The 25,935-nt window shown below is 42.6% G+C and overlaps 1 protein-coding gene across 2 annotated transcripts in view; it reads right to left on the bottom strand.

Moving 5' to 3' along the window:
• dlg2 (discs, large homolog 2 (Drosophila)) overlaps nt 1–25,935 on the bottom strand; it is a 1,568,664-nt gene that overhangs the window by 1,526,316 nt on the left and 16,413 nt on the right. For both annotated transcript variants that reach the window (XM_070892045.1, XM_070892046.1), the window contains exon 3: nt 19,351–19,482. In XM_070892045.1, the coding sequence (XP_070748146.1) occupies nt 19,351–19,482 (132 nt within the window). The remainder of the gene's footprint in view (nt 1–19,350; nt 19,483–25,935) is intronic.

The raw sequence follows: 25,935 nt of genomic DNA, 5'->3' as shown, positions 1-25,935 counted from the left end.
TTAAGGAAAGAGGGAGAGAGAAAACAGGGAACGATAGACCAGTTAGCCTGACATCAGTAGTAGGGAAAATGCTAGAATCTATTATTAAGGACGTGGTAACAGGGCACTTAGAAAGTAATAATAGCATTGGGCAGAGTCAACATGGATTTATGAAAGGGAAATCATGTTTGACAAATCTGTTGAGTTTTTTGTAGTTGTAACTAGTAGAATAGATAAGGGGCAACCAGTGGATGTGGTGCATTTGGATTTTCAGAAGGCATTCAATAAGGTGCCACACAAGAGGTTATTAAATAAAATTAGGGCTCATGGGATTGAGGATTGGTTAACGGACAGAAAACAAAGAAAGAATAAACGGGTCATTTTCGGGTTGGCAGGTTATAAATCATAGGATCGGTGCTTGGGCATAACTATTCACAATCTATGTCCTTGGATGAGGGGACCAAATGTAATATATCCAAATTTGCTGTTGATATAAAGCTAGGTGGGAATGTAAGTTGTGAGGAGGATGCAAAGAGGCTTCAAGGGGATATAGACAGGCTAAGTGAGTGGGCAAGAACAAGGCAAATGGAATATAATGTGGAGAAATGTGAAGTTATCCACTTTGGCAGGATAACTAGAGTATTTTTTAAATGGTGAGATTGAGTCAGAGGAAGTTGGGTGTCCTTGTACACTAATCACTGAAAGTTAACATGCAGGCACAGCAAGTAATTAAGAAAACAAATGGTATGTTGGCCTTTATTACAGGAGGATTTGAGTACAAGTGTAAAGATGTCTTACTGCAATTATAGAGGGCACTGGCAAGACCACATCTGGAGTATTGTGTACAGTTTTGGTCTTCTTACCCAAGGAAGGACAGATTTGCCACAGAGGGAGTGCAAAGAAGGTTCACCAGACTGATTCCTAGGATAAGGGGACTATTCTGTGAGGAGAGATTGAGTAGACTAGAGTTTAGAAGAATGAGAGGTGATCACATTGAAACATACAAAATTCTTACAGGGCTTGACAGGGTAGATGCAGGGAGGATGTTTCCCCTGGCTGGGGAGTCTAGAAACAGGGGTCACAGTCTCAGAATAACGGGCACCCATTTAGGACTGAGATGAGGATAAATTTCTTCACTCACAGGGTTGTGAATCTTCAGAATTCTCTACACCAGAGGGCTGTGGAGGCTGAGTCGTTGAGTATATTCAAGACAGAAAATCGATAGATTTTTTGATATTCAGGGAACCGGGATATAGGGATAGTGCAGGAAAATGGAGTTGAAGTAGATCAGCCATGATCTTATTGAATGACGGAGGAAGCTTGAGGGACCGAATGGCCTACTCCTGCTCCTATTTCTTATGCTTTTATGTTATAACAAAAAGTACTTCAGTGGCTGTAAAGCACATTGGGACTTCCCATGGTTATGATAGGTGCTATGTAAATAAAATACCCTTCCTTTCATTTATAAGTTCTGAGAGAATTGCTTATTCAATTCCTGGTTGATCAATATTAAAATTGTCAGCAGTTTCAATAATGCAGACAAGAACTGTAATGGGTCCTGACCAGAGACCTGGAAAACCTCGTAGCAGGATTTGTTTTACCTCAATGCCCAAGAGTAGCTCTATAGTACCACAGTTGACTAAGTTAGAACATTTCTTAAGGACATTGTTGTCAGATAGGTCCTGCCTCAGGTTTGAAAGAACCAATACAGAAATAGCCTGCTTAACATAACAAAGGAATTAAGAGTGGGCGATACGCCATTCAATAAGATCATGCCTGCTCTTCGACCTCAACTTCACTTTACCGCCCGATCCCTGTATCCGTTGATTCCCCTAGAATCCAAAATTCTATCCATCTCAGCCTTGAATATACTCAACGACTCAGCATTCACAGCCCTTTGGGGTAGAGAAATCCAAAGATTCACAACCCTCTGAGTAAAGAAATTCCTCCTCATCTCAGTCTTAAATGGCAGAGCCCTTATCCTGAGACTATGCCTTCTAGTTCTCGATTCTCCAGCCAGGGGAAACAACCTATTAGCATCTACCCTGTCTAAAGCTTGACTTTATCCTCATTAATCCAGCTCTAGCAGGCATGTCTGTAGACAATAGGATTGGTAGGAGTGACCATTACACAGTGTTTGCGAAGATAGCCATGCCGCCTTCGCTGATTGTATTCACCATTACGTATCGTGCACCATTGCAGACAGACCAAGGAGAGCTTTAGCAGCCTAAAGCTAGACAATAATGAGACATTGTGGGCCATCAGCAGTATAATTGTACACTATTTTCTGTAAGCTCATGCCTGGCCCATCCCTCACTCCTTGACAATTATCAAGCTAGAAGCCAAACTATAGTTCAATGGGGAGTGGAGAAGTGTGTGCTCGATGCAGCATGAGGCACACATTAGAATGAGGCACCAACCTAGTGAAGCTACCTGCATGCTAAGCACAAAAAGCAGAAGATTATAGACAGAATAATGTGGTCCCACGAACAATAGATCAGAGCAACATCCAGCAGAGAATGGTATTGGACAATCAGACAACTAACAGGAGTATCACCATCCTCAACCATGGCAGAACCCAGCAGACGAGAGCAAAGGTAATTTGTGGGCTAGTATCAGATAATGACCATGACATATGCTGGATTATTGTAAAGACTCAACTGGTTCACGAGCGTCCCTCGGGGAAGGGAATCCAACATTACAACCTAGTCTGGCTTATATGTGACTTCAGTCACACACTATGTGGTTCACTCTTTAAGCCCAGAGAACAACCAGGGATGCCCAATAAATACCACCTTACCAGCATTACCCACATCCGAAGAATTAATAAAAAAAGGTAAATATGGAATATTACTTCAAATTAAACTATGATAGTAAAACAAGTGAGTACAAGATTAAACTATCAAGTTTACAAAGACAATTTTAGCACTGATGTCAGAATTCTACTGCATGCAAAGACTGATCAACACTTTCCCTGATGGGGCTTTGGAGGCAAAAACCCTTGAATTACTCGAGAAACAACTAAATGCTGAGAAATGTACTGAGGGTTCTTTCATCCTGGATGAGCTAGGATGGATCAAAATGCTTTCCTTATTAGCAATCTTATTGACTTGTAAAGGAATTGTTAGTATTACATGCACAATTACAGAACAGGTCATCCTAACTGTCAAGCATTTGTTGATATAAAAAAAACCAGAAAAAGTGGTAAGATTTAGTTCACAACCTATTCAGAAGCAATCATTTCTAAATTACTTTCAGTGATAAATTTTCACTTATCTTGCAACAAAATCAAATCAGCAATAATAAATAATTAAATGCACAAAGCTGCAATTGATTGCATTCTTAAATTTGTTGCATGAAAGATCAGGCAGGATCACAACACCAAAAGAAGCTGCAAATAAAGTACTGCTGTTTAGCTGACAATCGTGAATGGACACTGAATATATAAATTCTGAAACTGCTCAAGTTGAAGCGGTCAATAGGCTTTACAGAAAGCAATGAGTCATGGATTGTGCCTTGTACAGCTCTTGAAGTCAACAGCCCAAATGCCCAGTACTTCACAATTCAATTCTCTCTTTCCCCAAACTACAATAAACACAACTGTTTTTGACATTGGTGTGACAGCTCTTCCCACTCCCCTATTAAAAATCGCACAGGGGTCTAAAACATTGCAGTATTCCTGCAGATCAATTATGCTAAGTAGTAACAAAAATAAACATTGTAGCTAACCAATGAATAATACAAACAACTGACACAGTAAGAGCCCAAATATATTCAAACCCATATGTAAATATACTATACTGTCAAATGAGGATATCAGATCTAAGTTTAGGATAAAACATAACATATGCAACCATTTTGAGTTGTTTCACCTATAACCAGGTAACATACTATGCACCTCAGGCTACAAGGAGCGCTTGAATTAAAATGATTAAAAACTAGTCATTTTAAGTGAAGCTTACAGGGGCATATGCCCGATTCTTTCGCTTTACGTCTGTGTCCAAATATTATATATGATTTCCATATAATCTCATCTGAACAGATTCAGAGTTCTGAATTTGAAGCCAGCCAAAAACAAGTATATAATAATCTACAAATAATCATTCAACTAAAATTACCAGCACTGTTCAATTTATCTGAAAATAAGTTCCTCCAGTAAGATCTCAAAGCAAAGAACAAGTAAAAACCAGTTACCTGCTCTTTCTACAACAGGTTGGACCTCCCTTATCCACCTCCACCACCCCTTGTCTGGCATGATTCTGATGGCCCGGGGCGCATGAGCAGAACACGGCCGACCTCTGGCCCACCGGGGACCACGCCAACACTCGGCCTGCTGGGGGGCCGCCCCGACACTTCGAGCCCGCCCGGGGCACCGACCTCCTTTCCCCCCCCACCCCTCATGCTAACCTCCCTTTATCCAGCAAAATCCCATATTCAGCACAGGCCAGGTCCCGAGGGTGCCGGATAAGGAAGGTTCAACCTGTACTATGTATTAATCCTCTTGATTCTATTTCATCTCCAAAATTTCATTCAACGCCTCAGAAGCAAATCAAGTAAAACTCCAAAATAACTATCTAACCTTATATTATACATTATTTTATCCTTGATCAGTTGTTTTTCCTTATAACATTTCCATGACATCAGCAGCTCAAACTATCTCCAAAAAGTATTCTGCATACTGATTCTTAGTCGTCAACAGTTTCTAACCAGATGTCTAAGCAGCTTTTGTTTTAATGCCATTGATTGATACAATATTAGGCATTGTGCTGAGAGACTGATACATCAGGAACCAGCAGCACTAAGTGCAACATAAAATCAACTTTACTCGTGGCAGGTTAAATCTGCATTAAAATCCTCCAATTCTTTCAAAGTCACTGTTATATAACCTGCTCAATTACCCATTCATCTCAGCATTTTAATTCATTTCAATCCCTCTTTTTTCCAATGAACAGATTCAGTTGAGAGTCTTCCTTCATAATTTGCAGTACTAATTGTCATTTTTATTGCTCTTATTCAATATATATATATATATATATATATAAAAATCATCAGCTTCATTCAAAGTGGGGGGGGCGGGTGTAGAATGTTCACTTGTGTGAATTAGATTCTTCAATTAGGTTAAAAATGCTTAGTGTCAAAACCTGGACATCAGGATGCTATTTTTCCAATTGGTCCCAGTCATCATACAATGCAAAGATTTATAACAAATTAAAACAGAAAATTCTAAATATTTAGCATGCCTATCAGCAACTGAAAAGAAAATAAAGTTAGCATTTTGGTCGTAGAGTATGCATCAGAACTGGAAGATAAATAAATCCCATTGATGGATGAATGAATAAAAGGGATAGAACAGGTAAAAGTAGTCACCATTGCTATTCCCACGCAGACTGAAGGTAAAAATTGCACTGCAAGTCATTTCCGTGACTGTATTCACATGACTGTTCACTTCTAATTTTGTGGACAAGGGAATGTTCATTAATTTAGAACTTAGAGAGAGGACAATGACTGGTGTTCAACTTAGTGTGACGCAGAGAGAGCTCAGATTAAAATATCATTCATAATATCTGCTTTTTATCCACATAAGAAAGATAAGGTTGGATGTTCAAATTGAGTGCGATTTGAACTTGGACTATTTTGAATACAAATCCAGTGACTGTAATTAATCATTGTATTCAAAATGCAGTGACCATCCAGATGGACCATACAGTGACCACTGTTGGCAGTGGCATTTGCTGGTGGCAGTTCATGCACAAAAATGGTCCATCCCTCTTTTCATGTCTGGTGCATCATTAAGCTTTGTTTCTTCATCGTTCTGCTTTATTTCTTCCTGCTTTTTAAAAAATTATCCATTCTTGGGATTATAGACATCACCAGCAAGGCCAGCCATTTATTGCCAATCCCTAGTTATTCTGGAGAAGGTGATGGTAAGTCTCCTTCTTGAACTACTGCAGTCCATATGATGAAGGCACTTCCAGTGCTATTAGGTAGCGAGTTCCAGGTTTTTGGCCCAGTGACAATAAAGGAACGGCAATATATGTCCAAGTCAAGATGGTGTGCAACTTGGAGGTGGTGGTGTTCCCATGCCCTTTTCGGTGGTGGTGGTTGCGGGCTTAGGAGATACTGACAAAGAAGCCTTGCCGAATTGCTGCAGTGCATACTGTAGGTAGAACACACTGCAGCCACGGTGCGCTGGTGATGGAGTGCACGTTTAAAGTGATGGCTGGGCTAACGATCAAGCGGACTGCTTTGTCTTGGATGGTGCCGAGCCTCGAGTGTTGTTGCAACTGCACCCATCTAGACAAGTGAAGAGTATTCAATGACACTCCAGACATATGCCTGTAGATGGTAGAGATACTTTGGGAGAGTCAAAAGATGAGTGAGTGTGAGTTGGCCCTACCACCAACTCCATTTTCTAGACACCAATTCTAACCCCCTCCCTCACCACTGTCTCAAGCTGAACCAGTCTGTTCGCAACCTCAGCGTCTTAGTTGACCCCAAGCTGAGTTTCCGAACCAATATCTTCTACATCACCAAGACCGCCTAATTCCACCTCCGTAATATCACCCATCACCACCCCCGCCTCAGCCCATCTGCTGCTGAAACCCTGATCCATTATTTTGTTACCTCCAGACTCGACTATTCCAATGCTCTCCTGGCCGGTCTTTCATCTTTCACCCTCCATAAACTGGAGCTCATCCAAAACTCTGCTGCCCATAATTGAACATCCAACCTCAGTTCACTTCTATGGACCACTTTCTCCACTTTTCAGTCAAATTATACGAATCAGTATTTCATCGTGATGGAAACCATCCTAATCTAAGAAGCAAACATTCTGTCAACTGATATTATGAACACATTAAATTCCTGATGAATGAAGGGTTAGGTTGGTTGGTGATTTCTGCAAATTGGCAGCCGCGCGTCTATTTTACAGTGACTAAACTACAAAAGTAATCCACTGGTTTGTAAGACATATTTGGATATCTTGAGGATGTGATAAGGTGCTATATAAATCTTTCTTAAACTCAATGTTCTGTCTGCTGGCTGAGGGAAGTGTGTAAAACAAAACGGCTAAAAGTGGGAATACAAGAAAAAAAAAGGAATTGCAATGCTAAAATCATTTAGAACACTAGTACTGTGTAAGCTAGAACACCATAGTGTAAACCTAAAGATTTGCCATGGTGTCACTAATTTGCAAAGCATATAAAAATAGATGTCTATTTGCCATATTTTTAAAATATATTTAAGAAGCAAAGCTGAAGAAATGTACAACTTCCACAAATTAAATAATACAACTTAAATTTAAAAATAGCCTCTGTATTAAAATGATGTTTTGTTTTAATATTTTAAAATAGAGTCACTGTAAACTGAAATGCCTCAGGCAAACTTTATTATATTTTTAGCTTTCATTTTCACTGAAGTAGATAACTTTTGTCCTGTACTTCTTGCCACTAAAGATATTCTGCAATGAAAATACATACAGCAGTGAAAAACATACCTTAACCCACTACGAGCTAAAATATACTGGTCCGGATTTTGCGTTGAGAACAACGGTGACTAACGATGCCCACCATTATGGAGTAAATTTGAAACAACTGCCCGAGTCCACACATATGCATTTAAATGCGGAAATCCAGAAACTGCTGTCTGCGTTATCCTGCTCCTCCACAGGCTGCACTATAAAAGTACCATGCCAAAAGGCTCACCATTGAAATCCATGTAAGGGCATGTGCACTTGCCCACGAGTTATCCATTAAGCATGGCAGTAAAAGTTAGGGCTGGTGCAATCAGGGGTAAATTAATTTTTAACGATGCAATAAGTCATAATTACTACCAAAATACCTCTCTGGCTTTTAAAATTAAATTTTACAAGTATGGCATCTCATTCCTTCAGAATGTAATTAATTAAATTAAAACAAAACTTTAAAAACTTTTTCTTTTATCTCTTAGGGCTAGAAATCCCACATTTAAAAATAGCATCATTTTTGGAGCTATTTGCGAATAACGGCTGATTTTTTTACGCTGAAATAGCGCCAAAAATATAAGGCCTAAGTTCCGCCAAAAGTTTTTCAAATTTTGGCGTAGCGTTAAAATACCACAGTTTTTAAGGATGGAGCTAAATTTTTCACGTTAAAAATAACGCCCTTTCTGCGTATGCACAAAAAAAAACACTTTAAAAAAAAAAAAAAAAAAATTAAATTAATTAAATAAATCGCCCGTTTTTCATGGGACGGGTGTGCCCGCACATGCGCAGTACACTTCCTGGTCCAGATCAGCCATTCTTAACTTTCATGAGATTTGTGAGTACTTCCACACAGGAGCTGCAAAATGAAAAATGGAGTCTGATTCAGAAAGGAAAAGGGCCAGGAAGACGCCAATGAGGCCCTGTGGAAAGAGGATGGCGCCAGATTGGCAAGAAGGGTCCTGGTAAACGTAAACCAGCAACAATAGCTCAAGCTTGGCAATGTGTTGCTGAACAGGTTCCCTCAGTCGAGTCCATCAGGAGGACTGGCTAGAAGTGCCGGAAGAAGTGGCAGGACCGTTGCCAAGCAGTTAGAGCAAATAATGTTTTTATTTATGCACTCCGGACCGAGGTCAAGCAGGGCTGCGTCATCGCCCCAAACCTCTTCTCAATCTTCCTCGCTGCCATGCTCCACCTCACAGTCAACAAGCTCCCCGCTGGAGTGGAACTAAGCTACAGAACCAGTGGGAACCTGTTCAACCTGCGCCGTCTCTAGGTCAGATCCAAGACCACCCCAACCTCTGTCGTCGAGCTACAGTATGCAGACGACACCTGTGCACACACAGATGCTGAACTCCAGAACATAGTCGACGTATTTACTGAGGCGTACGAAAGCATGGGCCTTACATTAAACATCAGTAAGACAAAGGTCCTCCATCAGCCTGTCCTCGCCGCACAGCACTGCCCCCCCGTCTTCAGGATCTACGGCGCGGCCCTGGACAACGTGGACCACTTCCCTTATCTTGGGAGCCTCCTACCAACAAGAACAGGCATCGACGACGAGATCAAACGCCATCTCCAGTGCGCCAGTGCAGCCTTCAGCCACCTGAGGAAAAGTGTTTGAAGACCAGGCCCTCAAAACTGTCACCAAGCTCACGGTCGACAGGGCTGCAGTAATACCCCTCCTGTATGGCTCAGAAACATGGACCATGTACAGTAGACACCTCAAGTCGCTGGAGAAATACCACCAACGATGTCTCCGCAAGGTCCTACAAATCCCCTGGGAGGACAGGCGCACCAATGTTAACGTCCTCGACCAGGCCAACATCCCCAGCACTGACCACACTTGATCAGCTCCACTGGGCAGGCCATAGTTCGCATGCCAGACACGAGACTCCCAAAGCAAACGCTCTACTCGGAACTCCTTCACGGCAAATGAGCCAAAGGTGGGTTGTGGAAACATTACAAGGACACCCTCAAAGCCTACCTGATAAAGTGCAACATCTCCATTGACACCTGGGAGTCCCTGGCCAAAGACCTCCCGAAGTGAAGGAAGTGCATCTGGGAGAGCGCCAAGCTCCTCGAGTCTCATCGCCGAGAGCATGCAGAAATCAAGCGCAGACAGCGGAAAGAGCATGCGGCAAACCAGACCCACCTACCACTTCCCTCAAAAGACTATCTGTCCCACCTGTGACAGAGACTGTGGTTCTCGTATTGGACTGTACAGCCACCTAAGAACTCATGTTAAGAGTGGAAGCAAGTCTTCCTCGATTCAGAGGGACTGCCTATGATGGCAATTATTTGAATTGTAAATGTGACTATCTACGTGTGCCATGACAGCAGAAGGCCCTCTCTCAAAAATTTCTATTGCCATCTTTGCAGAAGGTGGTATTTAACAACAACCGGAGAGCGGATGAAAACTGGTGGAGGTCCGCCAAGACTACACCCACTATCAGCCTTGGAAAGTAGAATGGCAGGCATTATTGGTGGGTCCCAAAGATCGACGACCCGTGCGGGAGCTGGGCCTAAGTTGCAGAGAGAGGGTAAGTCCTGCAAAATCCAGTCTGGGTTGGCACATGTGGGCTACGCTTTGGTTTATGGAATGTATTCTCCGTCGGCTACGCTTCGGTTTATGCGATGTACTATCATTCATCGTGGTCCTTCAAATGAGCTTGCTCTATGTGAGCCTACTCATATCACCCTACCCCCTCCCCTGCTGCTAACCATTCGCCTGTTCAGTTATATTTTGCAGATGTTGCATAGACATCCAATAATGAAGGCGAAGATGCAGCCACCTTTCCAGAAGAAGTGGATGAGCCAGACGACCTCAGCCATACTGAATAAGTTCCACAGGGCGATCAGTAGAAGGACGAGGAGAATGAGGAGGAGCAGGAGCCCGACAATATTTTTCAAGAGGGGGATAGAGGGAAGGAGGAGGCTGATCAGGTGGTGATATTGCAATTGGAGGAGGTGCAGGCCATGGACGTACCAAGTGTTTTCAACAGCTCTATGTACGAGGGGACATTTCTGGGTTGTCCACCCTCTGAGGGTCGTGGGTCCCAGTGGGTTGCAGGATGGCACACCCAGGGCAGCAGCAGGCCCATCTGTACAGAGGAGGATGAGACCTGAACAGCGCTCTCCTGAAATGCAGGCTCCACAGGAGATGGTCGAGCTCAGGGGAATGAGTGGGGAGAGCGTTCAGCTTACAAAATCGCTCCTTGAGGCCGTGGGTGAGATCAAGGGAGAAATAGCAGCATTATCTGCTGGCATTAGGGAGGGCATGTCAGGAGAAATAGCAGCATTATCTGCTGACATTAGGGAGGGCATGTCAGGAGGAATAGCAGCACTATCTGATGACATTAGGGAGGGCATGTCAGGAGGAATAGCAGCACTATCTGATGACATTAGGGAGGGCATGTCAGGAGGAATAGCAGCACTATCTGCAGGAATGTCAGAGATAGTCACTGCAGCGCGGGAACACACCCAGGCTGTCATTGTCCAGCGGCAATTGACTATCAGATGATGCCACTCCCACTCCAATTCTGCAGGTTGATCCACAGACCAAGAGGCTGAACTCGGGCCTTCCAGATTGCCGTCTCCTGAGTCTGTCCCCCAACACTAACAAGAAGCTTGGACTCACCGGGAGTAGGGCTAAGCCTGCAGTAACGGGCAGGTTAATGGCAAAGGCAAGAAGGGCAGGCGGTGTCTAAATAAGGGGAGAGGTGACTGCAGCTGAAGTTTGTTTGCTGCTGTTGTTTTGCTGTTTTGTTCTTTTATTGTTTTTTTAAGTGATATTAATTTAAATGTTTAAAGTTTAATATACATTTTTGAATTAAAGTTAAATACAAATGAATAAATGTTTAATAAACTGCAAATTATTTTTTCAACTAAACCAAACTTATGTAGTGTCTCATTCACAGAACAACAGGTGGAAATAGTCAACATGGTGGGATACAATGATTAAACGTGCCGTTCAGCCTTCATGCAAAGTGGTGAAGTATCAGCTGCTGACGCAAGGCTCTTGCAATGGCATAATATCCACGAGGCCTCCGACCCCGTCGTCCTGAGGGTTATAGTGGTGCCATGGGCTCCTCGTCCTCCTCCCCTCTCTCCTGAGGTGGTTCTGCAATCCCCAGTGGCAAATCCTGTCCCCTTATGATGGGGCTAAGTTGTGTAGCATACAACACACCACAGTGAACTCAATGACCTGCTCAGGGAAGTATTGCAGGGAGCCTTCAGAGTGGTCCAAGCATGGGAAGCGCTGCTTTGTCACTCCAATTGTCTTCTCGATGATGTTGCATGTGGCTATATGGGAGATTTTGTAGCGACGCTCGCCTTCTGTCTGCGTTTTGCGGGGGGTGGGAGGGTCATGAGCCAGGTGTCTGCCCTTCTGGCTGCTGCTCAAACATCTGAGACACTGCTCTTACACAAGATGAAAGCATCATTGATGCTCCCTGGATATTTTGCATCCACTGCCATGATACACTGAGTATGGTCACAATCTGTACGTTAAGCGAGTGGAATCCCTTTCGGTTTTGGTAAACCTCTGGCTCCTTTAAAAGGTGCTCGCAGGACAACGTACGTACAGACAATGGCGAAGCCAGCAATTCATGCAAAGCCTGCAGCCCTCTCATTCTGTGCCTCCCTGGTCATTGGGAAGTTACTGAAGTTGTCCCTGTGTGCAAACAGTACAGCAGTCACCTGGCAAATGCAGCTATGTGTAGCGTGCTGCAGCATTTGTCCCCAGCTGATGCAGTGCAGTCCTCCTCCCACTTGTAGGCTGAAAATCTACAGTAGGCCCAGCGGGAGTCCGGGGATCGGCGGCAGTCGGAGAGGCAGAGCAGCAGCGTGGGTGGGGCCTATAAAGGCCAACTGGTGCAGTTGCAGCAGGGAGGCAAAAAAGTAGAAAAAAATCGAAAGGTGACGTCACAGCCAAGTGGGTAAGTGATCGGCTGATGATTGGTAAGTAGTTTTTCTTTTTCTTTTCTATATCAGTAAGTAACCTTTAGCATTGTTGTTGCCAATTTAAGTGTATCTAAAGGTTAAGTCATGACAGGACAGCTCAGACACGTGTTATGCTCCTCCTGTACTATGTGGGAAGTCAGGGACGCTTCCGGTGTCCCTGACAACGACGTGTGCAGGAAGTGCATCCGCCTGCAGCTCTTGACGGATCGCATTGCGGCACTGCAGCTGTGGGTGGATTCACTCTGGAGCATCCACGATGCCGAGTATGATGTGAATAGCATGTTTAGTAAGTTGGTCTTACCGCAGGTAAAGGGTACATAGCCAGATAGAGAATGAATGACCAACAGGAAGAGCAGTGCAAGGTAGCTTAGTGCAGAGGTCCCCTGCAGTCATCCCTCTGCAAAACAGATACACCGCTTTGGGTACTATTGAGGGGGATGACTCATCAGGGGAGGGCAGCAGCAGCCAAGTTCATGGCACTGTGGGTGGCTCTGCTGCACAGGAGGGCAGGAAAAAGAGTGGGAGAGCTATAGTGATAGGGGATTCAATTGTAAGGGGAATAGATAGATGTTTATGCGGTCGCAACCGAGACTCCAGGATGGTATGTTGCCTCCCTGGTGCAAGGTCAAGGATATCTCGGAGCGGGTGCAGGGCATTCTGAAAAGGGAGGGTGAACAGTCAGTTGTTGTGGTGCATATAGGTACCAACGATATAGGTAAAAAACGGGATGAGGACCTACGAATTTAGGGAGCTAGGAGCTAAATTAAAAAGTAGGACCTCAAAAGTAGTAATCTCAAGATTGCTATCAGTGCCACGTGCTAGTCAGAGTAGGAATCGCAGGATATGTGGCTTGAGGAGTGGTGCACAAGGGAGGGATTCAAATTCCTGGGACATTGGAACTGGTTCTGGGGGAGGTGGGACCAATACAAACCGGGCAGTCTGCATCTGGGCAGGACCGGAACCAATGTCCTAGGGGGAGAGTTTGCTAGTGCTGTTGGGGAGGAGTTAAACTGATATGGCAGGGGAATAGGAACCTATGCAGGAAGACAGAGGGAAGTAGAATGGGGGCAGAAGCAAAAGATAGAAAGAAGAAAAGCAAAAGTGGAGGGCAGAGAAACCTCAGACAAAAAGCAAAAAGGGCCACATTACACCAAAATTCTAAAGTGGCAAAGTATGTTAGAAAGACAAGCCTGAAGGCTCTGTGCCTCAATGCGAGGAGTATTCGAATAAGGTGGACGAATTAACTGCGCAGATAGCAGTTAACGGGTATGATGCAATTGGCATCACGGAGACATGGTTCCAGGGTGACCAAGGCTGGGAACTCAACATCCAAGGGTATTCAACATTTAGGAAGGATAGACAGAAAGGAAAAGGAGGCAGGGTGGCATTGCTGGTTAAAGAGGAAATTAATGCAATAGTAAGAAAGGACATTAGCTTGGATGATGTGGAACCGGTATGGGTGGAGCTACGGAATACCAAGGGGCAGAAAACGCTAGTGGGAGTTGTGTACAGACCACCAAATAGTAGTAGTAGGGTTGGGGACAGCATCAAACAAGAAATTAGGGATGCATGCAATAAAAGGTACACGAGTTATCATGGATGACTTTAATCTACATATTGATTGGGCTTACCAAACTGGAAGTAATGCGATGGAGGAGGATTTCCTGGAGTGTATTCGGGATGGTTTTCTAGACCAATATGTCGAGGAACCAATTGGGGAGCTGCCTATCCTAGACTGGGTGATGTGTAATGAGAAAGGACTCATTAGCAATCTTGTTGTGTGAGGTCCCTTGGGGAAGAGTGACCATAACATGGTAGAATTCTTAATCAAATGGAGAGTGACACAGCTAATTCAGAAACTAGGGTCCTGAACTTAAGGAAAGGTAACTTTGATGGTTTGAGGTGTGAATTGGCTAGAATACACTGGCAAATGATACTTAAAGGGTTGACGGTGGATAGGCAATGGCAAACATTTAAAGATCACATGGATGAACTTCAGCAATTGTACATCCCTGTCTGGAGTAAAGATAAAACAGGGAAGGCGGCTCAACCGTGGCTAACAAGGGAAATTAAGGATAGTGTTATATCCAAGGAAGAGGTATATAAATTGGTCAGAAAAAGCAACAAACCTGAGGACTGGGAGAAATTTAGAATTCAGCAGGAGGACAAAGGGTTTAATTAAGAGGGGGGAAAATAGAGTATGAGAAGAAGCTTGCCGGGAACATAAAAACTGACTGCAAAAGCTTCTATAGATATGTGAAGAGAAAAAGATTAGTGAAACAAACGTAGGATCCTTGCAGTTGGATTCAAGTGAATTTATAATGGGGAACAAAGAAATGACAGACCAACTGAACAAATACTTTGGTTCTATCTTCACGAAGGAAGACACAAATAACCTTCCGGAAGTACTAGGGGACCGAGGGTCTAGTGAGAAGGAGGAACTGAAGGATATCCTTATTAGGCAGGAAATTGTGTTAGGGAAATTGATGGGATTGAAAGCCAATAAATCCCCGGGGCCTGATAGTCTGCGTCCCAGAGTACTTAAGTGGCCCTAGAAATAGTGGATGCATTGGTGATCATTTTCCAACAGTCTATCGACTCTGGATCCGTTCCTATGGACTGGAGGGTAGCTAATATAACACCACTTTTTAAAAAAAGGGAGGGAGAGAGAAAGCGGGTAATTATAGACCTGCTAGCTTGACATCAGTAGTGGGGAAAATGTTGGAATCAATTATTAAGGATGAAATAGCAGCGCATTCGGAAAGCAGTGACAGGATTGGTCTAAGTCACCATGGATTTATGAAGGGGAAATCATGCTTGACAAATCTTCTGGAATTTTATGAGGATGTAACTAGCAGAGTGGACAAGGGAGAACCAGTGGATGTTGTGTATTTGGACTTTCAAAAGGCTTTTGACAAGGTCCCACACAAGAGATTGGTGTGCAAAATCAAAGCACATGGTATTGGGGTTATATACTGACGTAGATAGAGAACTGGTTGGCAGACAGGAAGCAGAGAGTCGGGATAAACCGGTCCTTTTCAGAATGGCAGGCAATGACTATGGAGTGCCGCAGGGCTCTGTGCTGGGACCCCAGTTCCTTACAATATACACCAATAATTTGGATGAAGGAATATTGTGTAATATCTCCAAGTTTGCAGATGACACTAAACTGAGTGAGCTGTGAGGGGGATGCGAGGAGGCTGCAGGGTGACTTGGACAGGTTAGGTGAGTGGGTAAATGCATGGCAGATGCAGTATAATGTGGATAAATGTGAGGTTATCCACTTTGGGGGAAAAAACACGAAGACAGAATATTATCTGAATGGCGGCAGATTAGGACAAGGGGAGGTGCAACGAGACCTGGGTGTCATGGTTCATCAGTCATTGAAAGTTGGCATACAGGTACAGCAGGCGGTGAAGGCGGCAAATGGTATGTTGGCCTTCATAGCTAGTGGATTTGAGTATTGGAGCAGGGAGGTCTTACTGCAGTTGTACAGGGCCTTGGTGAGGCCTCACCTGGAATATTGTGTTCAGTTTTGGTCTCCTAATCTGAGGAAGGACGTTCTTGCTATTGAGGGAGTGCAGCGAAGGTTCACCAGACTGATTCCCGGGATGGCCGGACTGACATATGACTGGATCAACTGGGCCTTTATACATTGGAGTTTAGAAGGATGAGAGGGGATCTCATAGAAACATACAAGATTCTGATGGGATGGGACAGGTTTGATGCAGGTAGAATGTTCCTGATGTTGGGGAAGTCCAGAACCAGGGGACACAGTCTTAGGATAAGGGGTCGGCCATTTAGGACTGAGATGAGGAGAAACTTCTTCACTCAGAGAGTTGTTAACCTGTGGAATTCCTTGCCGCAGAGAGTTGTTGATGCCAGTTCATTGGATATATTCAAGAGGGAGTTAGATGTGGCCCTTATGGCTAAAGGGATCAAGGGGTATGGAGAGAAAGCAGGAAAGGGGTACTGAGGGAATGATCAGCCATGATCTTATTGAATGGTGGTGCAGGCTCGAAGGGCCGAATGGCCTACTCCTGCCCCTATTTTCTATGTTTCTATGAGCTGGCATATCTCTGTGACCACCTTTTTTTGAAAGCGCAGCCTTCTAACGCACTGTCTCTCAGTCAGGTGCAGCTATGAGCACGTCTCCTGTAAACTCGCTGGGGGTAAGGCCTCCTTCCCATAAGTCTGCGACCTCTTTGATTACGCTGATAATGCTGTTGAATAAGCCTTCTTCTATGATAATCCAGGATAACATAAGCACTCACCATTGATGGCAAAGATAGAATAGCCCCCATTCTTTAAATGCCCTTAAAATCTCATTATAAACTCCCTCCAAAGAAGCTCAGTTTTCCAAGATGGCGCCTTTAGCGCAGATTTCGTTCTGACTCCACCAGGTAAGTCAAGCTTTTTCCAAATTGTATTTAGCACTGTCCTTAAAAATGTCCTTATTAGCAAAACTCTCAAAAATGGCATTATCGTTGGTTTTGACACTGATTCACGTCACAAAAACGGGTCTCAAAAATCAGCTTTTTTTTTTTAAATAAAAGGATGGTGTTATACCATTGGCGAAACTAGCAAAATGGCCCTAAATTTATTTAGCTCCACAAAAAAAAACTTAGCTTAAAAAAAGAGCTAAATCAATCCTTATAGTTGCGAATTTCTAGCACTTAATCCCATCTTTTTAGTTCATTTTCTGTACATGATTTTACAATGGATTAAATATTCTAATTTATATATCCTTGTTTGGACTCTGCATGTCTCAGTAAGGATTTTTCAATCTGATTGGTCGAAGAGCCACGCTGTTTCATGCACTGTTCACACACGCCACAGATCCCCTGTAGAGGTTGCCACGCTGAAAAAGATCTCGAGGAACTGAAATTGCCCCTCAAAAACCCACAAAAAGTTTGTGGGCAGCTGGCAGTGTAATGAACAGTCGCTCCTTCGTCGCTGACCGCAAAATCCAGGCCACAGTTTTCAGCCAAAGAGAAATGCAAACAACCAATTGATCATTTAATGGCCGAGAAATTGCGGTCAGAGGCTTTCCGCGGGAGGTTCGGAGACGTGTGATCCTGAGCCTCTACACAAAGGCCCATATATCCCAGGGACTTGAGCACTTGGCACAAGTCCCTGGGATCACGTGGGCCGGCCCAACCAATCCATCTATGGGTATTCCCATTCAAACTTGGTGAGTTCCGTATGTACGGAATCACCATAAGTATGAATCGGAATACCCCAAAAACAAACACTTAAAATATATATTTTTTTTTAAATCATATTTTTAGACTTAATCAAAATGGAATTTATATAATTAAAACAAAAATTTAATTTCTTGAAATATAAATTTACATATTTTGAAGGGTCTAAAAATAAACTTAACCTTATTTAACAGGATTTTAAATGTTTAAATTACTGAAAAAAAAATTTTTTCTCTGTACTTTAAAAGTCTTAAGCTGATTTAAAAAAAAGGCCATACCCCTGCTTTTATCAGTCGTAAGAATTTCAATGCAAATAGCCCAAACCTCCGCCCACGGATGCCCTTTACTTCTTGAAAGATAGCAAGTTCCAGGTTTAGACTTTGCATGCCTAAATCCGGAACTTACAGGACCCCTATGGGCACGTGCACACCTCGTACATGCTTGTAGGGGCCGCGAATTCAGTGCCATTATTTAATACATTGTTAAACTTGAAATGTAGTACAGGTTGAACCTCTCTTATCCGGCACCCTTGGGACCTGGTCTGTTCCGGATAAGGGATCTTGCCAGTCGAGGGAAAGTCATGTTAAAATAAATGGTACAAGACTGTTCAGCCACCTAAGGACTCATTTTTAAAGTGGAAACAAGTCTTCCTCGATTCCGTGGGACTGCCTATGATGATGATGATGATGATGATGATGATCGGGGTTGGCTGGCTTGGGGCTGGGAGTGCGGCATAGAGATCGTTGGGGGGGGGGGTGGGGGGCGGCGCGGTGGATCGCGGGGTCAGGCCAGCGATTGCTCTTGCAGGAGTCGGCAGCGAAGAAGGACTTCAATTTGTTCATGTCGGAGTTCTGCGCATGCGCCACCCGGTGGCCGGGAATGGTGCCGGATGAGGGGCGGTGCAATATCTTTTGTTAAAAAGGAACAAGATTCCTTCAACACAAGTTAATGGCTCTCAAAGTTGACACTTACATTTCAGAAGCATGCTGTACATAGAAACTAAATTTAGTGAAATCATAATTCTATACTAAATATATACAACTCCGAGTAGCTGAAACAGTGAAAGGTGCAGAATGGCTTGCTTTACAACTAAAGATTAAAAATGAGTCATCTTTACTTATAGTTGTCAAAGATCACAGTATTAAAATTAAATGGAAAAAAAAAACTATACATAATTTTAAAGATAACTTGTGCTTGTTATTAAATCATCAGTGCCCTCAATCTCTCATCAAAGCTGGACATAGTCCAGAAAGATTTTAGACTTCTAAGTAGCCGGGACACTCTCAATCACACCTTCCGATTTATTAATACTTAACATTTTGTCAGGTCACAATTTAAAAGAAATACTGAAATGAAAACCAATGATCTTGCATGATACTTCCCATCGAACATTCCACCATAGCACTTTATTCTACTCCATTTTCTGGTCAACATCAACATTACTATTAAGCATCTCCATTAATAATAATGCAGCAATCAAAATATTTAAACTACAATAGTCTATCTAAATCTGGGCTTTTTGAATCTGCCATTGTATTTAATAGGATACTTACAGAACAATATCAGATTTACATCCCTAAATCTCGCTTTCACTGTTTAAGAAATGGATTGAGATTATTTTAGACAGTGCAAAAACATGGAAATAATAATTCTAAAAATAACATCTTTCAAAAAGACTATACGATCTCTTCTGTACCATACAAAAAAATCCAAATGTAATTTCTAATATCTTCTGAAACATACCCAGTAGTGCTTGAAACAAGCCACTTTTGAAGATACTTATAACTCTTTCAACTGCAGTTTTAAGTTGCCTTTCCTCTGGCTTCTTCAGCTTTGAGCAGTAGTCTTCAAGAAGCAGCAAAGCACGCTGGGTGTCTAAAAGGCAGGAAGAAAAATGTCTTAGTACAGAGATAGAAGATTTTCTGAATGAATGCAAACCAGAATATAGATATTTTTACTGCCATATTTTAACCCATCATCTTTTCCTGGGTCATAAGCTCAGATTTTGCGCTGCAGATAATGGGAGAGACAGCATCCCCACCAAAGTTACCCCACGGCAATTTTTTCTGCGAACAGAGATAGCTGAAAAGTAACCCAGGATTGGAATTGCTCTCTACTTTAATGCCTCCTGAAATATTCCAAGTATTCCAGTTCCTCTTGGCGCTGTCCCCAACAATCAACGCAAATTTTTGTTTGGGCATTCCCATGAGCAAATCTCAAGCATATGCCTACTCAGTACTGTTCATTGTTAAAATAAAACTACTCACTGCTCAAAATAGTAACATGAAGACTACTTCTCTGCCTCCACTAGAATATTTCAAATGACATCCCAAGGTTTTGTCATTGAAGTTTTCATGTTTTAAATGCATTTATCATTATTTTTAAACTTCCATCTCAAATATAAAAATAGGCATTAGCACAATTATATCTCAACATATACAACTACCTAAAATGTATTTTGAATTACATCTGGATAGTGTTATGTATGTAGACTTGTATTTACTCTGTAGAGCCACCAGAGGGCTCATTCCCCAGAGTCCCAAGGGATCCCATAAATCCCTTGGGAGCACAGGTATTTAAGGCGGCTTCACAGGTTGGAGAGACACTCTGGAGACCTACAATAAAAGACTAAGGTCACACTTTACTTTGAGCTCAGTGTTCAGTCTGACTCTTTCTCCATACTCAACAGGTAGCATAACACATTTAAAAACATTAGTCTCCAACTGCTGCTGATTTCAGTCGAATTCTCCTTACATTCGAGGATTTATGAAACAAAATAGCAACTTCAAAACACGAGCCTCCTACTATCTAGTGACATTTGAAGCTCAAGTTCAGCTATTTAATTTACTACTTTTCAGCTAATCTAGACTTCTCTTAAGAAAGACTTGTTCTTATATGGTGCCTTTCATGATCTCAGGACATGCCAAGGCGCTTTACAGCCAATTGAGGTACTTTTGAGGTGTAGTCACTCTTGTCATGCAGGAAACGTGGCAGCCAATTTGCAGACAGCAAGCTCCCACAAACAGAAATGTGATAATGACCAGATCATGTGTTATTTTTTAGTAAGGTTGATTGAGGGATATATGTTGGCCAGGAGACTAGCGATAACTTCCCCTGCTCGTCTTGAAAATCATGCCATGGAATATTTAACTTCCACCCGAGAGAGCAGATAAGGCCTCAGTTTAATGTCTCATCCAAAAAACGGCACTTCTGACAATGCCGCACTCCTTCGGTGCTGCACTGGAGTGTTGGCCTAGATTTTTTATGCTCAAATCTCTGGAGTGGCGACTTAAACCCACAACCGCTGACTCAGAAGCGAGAGTGTATTACCAACGGAGCCACGGCTGACGCTGAGCAGACCATAGGCCTCCATCTATGCTTCTCCCTAATTTTTGTAATAGACACATATTTGGAAACAGCAATAAAGTCACAGTAACTTTTTATAAAAATCAAAAGCGAGATGGCAAATAAAAAGAGACTGAAATAGTGAAATGCTGCAAGAAACAATTAAATTTTTAGGCATTCATTTTAAATTATCTAGTACTCGCAATAAAGACTGTAGTTTAGGTTATATATTAACAAACAGGTGTATTAAAAAGGTGACTGATAAAACAATAGCAATAGACAATACAGTTGTTTGGGTTCTTTTTCACAATGTTTAACACCTGCTCTTCCCTCGTATACAAAAATAAAGACACATTATTAATTCTACTAAAAATACTGACGAATATCATTAATAATTCTTATAAGGAGGATCTAAAGTGATTGGCAAAAGAACCAAAGGCGACAGGAGTAAAAACTATTTTACGCAGCGAGTGGTTATTATCTGGAATGCAATGCTTGAAAGGGTGGAGGAGGCACTCAATCGTGGTTTTCAGAAGGGATTTGGGCAAGTAACTGAAGGAAAAAATATTGCAGGGCTACGGGGAAAGGGCAGGGGAGTGGGATTAGCTGAATTGCTCTTGCAGATAGCCAGCATAGACTCGACAAGCCGAATGGCCTTCTTCCGTGCTGTAACCATTCTATGATCGCAGGAATCTACCATGGAGGCTCAAATTTCCACCTTCATACATGGTGCAGTAATGTAGAAGAATGGCGAGTACGTTGTATGGGATATACATCGTATCCTTCGAAGCTGAAAACAGGTGACAGAACAAAAAATGTCCAACCTCATCAAATTACACATGGTTTCCTGAGACTCCCTTTGGTGTGAGGCCCCAGCTTATTTGCACAGCTCCATGCACCTTATCTTAACTCATGATAAAGGGTCTACATCTGAAATGTTGATTTGTCAGTTCTCCCCATAGTTACTGACCAGCTGTGCATTTCCAGCATTTTGCTTTTGATTCAGAATTACAGCATTCACAGCTTTTTTTGCTTTGCTTCATACCTTAACTTGACAGATTTCAAAACAAAGCCAGCAAGTGGTAAAAAGCAAAAAACGGCAAATGCATTAAATCTGAAACAAAAAATAGAAAATGCTAAGAACACATTACTGTTATGATGAAGGGCTCTATGCCTGCCATGTTAACTTGTCTTTACTCTTTACAAATACTGACGGACCGGGGGCGGGCGGGGGCCAGAGGGAGCGAGTGCCACGCAGAGAGAGAGAGACTGAGACAGAGACAGGAAGAGGGGAAAGATGAGAAATGAAAGCAAGAGGAGAAATGAGAGCGAGAAGAGAAAGGAGAGGGGGAAAAAGAGAGACACACGAGAAGGGAAAGAGAGCAAAAGTAAAACAAAGACATGCACAAAAGAGTGAGATGTGGAAAAAAAACTAAGGAAAAGAATGAACTTGCAATTATAACACTTCACAATCTCAAGTTGTCCTAAAGCACTTCACAGGCAACAGGGTACTATTTGTTATGTATGTAAACCTGTAAATACCATGTCTAACCACCAGAGGGCTTATCCCCTGGAGGCCCAAGGGATCCCACAATCCCTTGGGAGCACATGTATATAAGGAGGCCTCACAGGCTGGAGAGGCACTCTGAGTCCTGTAATAAAGGACTATGGTCACACCTTACTTTGAGCTTGCAGTATCTAGTCTGACTCTATATTCAAGACATAACACTATTGAGGTGTAGTCCCTGTTGTAACACAGGAATACACAGCAGACAATTTCCCAACAGCAATCAGTGTTAGAAATCAGGGGCTCAAAATGTATAATACTGACACAAAGGAGATGGTCTTTAAATCATTGTTTTGAACTGGAGACGAAGTGTCCCCTCAGAATGATTAGATGCTTAGAAGTGCTAATGTTTTGGTATCCTGCTGAGATGTTATAGCATTCTGCACTGACAATCATTATCTGTTGTTTTCAAGGTAAAACTTTAACTTTGTTTATGTATCTTTAAGACAATTTGTTATAGAAAGGCCTAGAATGGATGGAAGTTGAGAGTTAATGTAAACAAGTTGCTACATCATAAAAGGAGATAACAACTCTGAAGCAAGCAGTTTTCTGGTTTGAGCTTCAGGATTGTACCCGAGAGAATAGGGACGAGAGAGATGAAACGATCTCCACAGGAAGAAACTCTGGGAGAGTATCAACAAAACAGACATATGGCCAAGAAAATCAGGAGCCATCTTTAGAGAGGGTTCTTGACACAAGAATCAAGACAAAAAACTAGAAGCCTTATTGGATATTAAGTTTTTAGGGAAACCTCTATTGGTCAAAAGGTCAAGTCAATATCCCACGTCAGGCCCATCCCTAAAAAGAGAATAAAGGTAGCCTAATCAAGATTGGCTGCACAAATGGTGAGGGGAGTATGAAACAGAATTGGGCTGGTCGAACACTCTTCCGAATAATCCCATGCTTTACCGAAGAAAGCTCTCGAGAAATAGATAGAGACTGCAAGCCAGAGAACTGCTGAAGTTCACCAGCCATTTGTCTGATCGGGATCGGTATCAACTATTTGTTACGGTCGTATGTTTTTGCTGTATATCTAATGTGTTATATTCGGTGTTAAACTCTGATTAAACACAATATACCCACCAGATCCTGATTATTAAAGTGACCAGAGGTAGTCTTAAACTTGGCTATTTCTAACATGAGATAACTGACCAGATAATCTGTTTTAGTGATGCTGATTGGGCGATAAATATTGGCTCGAACACCAGGTGAACTCCCCAACTCCTCTTTGAATGGTGCCTGCCATGGGATCCATTACATACAAATGAACGAACTTGCATTTTTATATTGCCTTTCACACCTCAGGATGTCCCAAACTGTTTTTCAGCCAAAAAAGTAATTTTGATGTAAAGTCACTATTCTAATATCAGAAACACAGCAGTTAAATTTCACACAGCAAGATCCACACACAATTAAATAAATGGCCAGATTATCTGTTTTATATAAAGAAAAAAAGAATTAGATTTACATAGCGCCTTTCATGACTACCGGACGTCACAAAGTGCTTTTACAGCCGATGAAGTATTTTTGGAGTGTCGTCACTGTTGTATGTGGGAAACACGGCAGCCAATTTGCACACAAGCAAGCTCCCACAAACAGCAATGTGGTAATGATCAGATAATCTGTTTCTGTTATGTTGATTGAGGGATAAATATTGGCCAGGAATTCGGGGATAACTCCCCTGCTCTTCTTCGAAATCGTGCCATGAAATCTTTTACGTCCACTTGAGAGAAGACGGGGCCTCGATTTAACGTCTCATCCAAAAGACAGCACCTCCGACAGTGCAGTGCTTCCTCAGCACTGCACTGGAGCGTCAGCCTAGATATGTTGGTTAACAGATTAATGTTGGACAGTACACCACAGAAAATCCGCTGCTATTCTTTGAATAGTGTTATGGGATCGTTTACGTCAAGCTGAGAGGGCAGATGGTTTAACATTTCATCTGAATTATATACCAGAGAGGTCAGATGGGACCAAAGTTTAAAGTCTCACCTGGAAGATGGCACATTGGACAGTGCAGCACTCTCTCAATACATGCTCAAAGCTTTGGAGTGGGGCTTAAACCTACAACCTTCTGACACATGCCAAAGTATTGCCACTGAACTTATAGAAAATGAAACCAACAGAAAATGTTGGAAACACACAAGTCAGTCAGCATCTGTGGAGAGAACAATTAACACTTCAGGCAAATAGCCTCATCAGAACAGGAAAAAAAAATTAAAATCAAAAAACACTTACCCAATTGTGGTTGATGGAGCCCATGAAAAGAGCTACCCAATTTAGTAATACATCCCAGCTTTTTCCCGATAACACTGAAAATTAGACCTCTTCAAGCACTTGCCCAACTGCCTTTTGAAAGTTTCTATGGAATCTGATTAAGGTAGTGCATTCCAGAACTGAACAACCCTGTGAAGAATTATCTCATTCCCCTTAAAAAATTTATAGCACAGACGGAGGCAATTTCGGCCCATCATGTCCGTGCTGGTCAACAAGAGGCTATCCAGCCTAATCCCACTTTCCAGCTATAGGTCCGTAGCCCTGCAGGTTACAGCACTTCAAGAGCACATTCAAGTACTTTTAAAAATGTGGTTAGGCTTTCTGCCTCTACCACCCTTTCAGGCAGATTTCCAGACCTCCACAACCCTCTGACTGAAGAAATTGCCCCTCAAATCCCCTCTAAACCTTCTGCCAATTATTTAAATTTATGCCCCCTGTTTGTTGACCCTTCTGCTAAGGGAAATAGGCCCTTTCTATCCACAATATCGAAGCCCCTCAGAATTTTATACACCTCAATGAGGTCTCTCCTCAGCCTCCTCTGTTCCAAGGAAAACAAACCCAGCCTATCCAATCGGTCCTCATAGCTAAAATTCTCCACCGCCGGCAACATCGTCACAAATCTTCTCTGTACCCTCTCCAGTGTAATCACATCCTTCCTGTAATGCGGTGACCAGAACTGCACACAGTACTTTAGCTGTGGCCCAACTAGTGTTTTACATCGTTTAAACATAATCTCCTGCTCTTTATTAGCCGAGGCAGAGAATATAAGGCAGGCATTCCGTATATCTTCTTAACCACCTTATCTAACTGGCCTGCTACCTTCAGTGATCTGTGGACATGCACTCCAGGTCATAGAAACATAGCAAATAGGTGCAGGAGTAGGCCATTCGGCCCTTCGAGCCTGCACCGCCATTCAATTAGTTCATGGCTGAACATGCAACTTCAGTACCCCATTCCTGCATTCTCGCCATACCCCTTGATCCCCCTAGTAGTAAGGACTACATCTAACTCCTTTTTGAATATATTTAGTGAATTGGCCTCAACAACTTTCTGTGGTAGAGATGTCCACAGGTTCACCACTCCTCTGGGTGAAGAAGTTTCTCCTCATCTCGGTCCTAAATGGCTTACCCCTTATCCTT

Source organism: Pristiophorus japonicus, chromosome 10, assembly GCF_044704955.1.
Source record: "Pristiophorus japonicus isolate sPriJap1 chromosome 10, sPriJap1.hap1, whole genome shotgun sequence".
Taxonomy (NCBI): domain Eukaryota; kingdom Metazoa; phylum Chordata; class Chondrichthyes; family Pristiophoridae; genus Pristiophorus; species Pristiophorus japonicus.
This window is presented reverse-complemented; position numbering and strand designations above follow the sequence as displayed.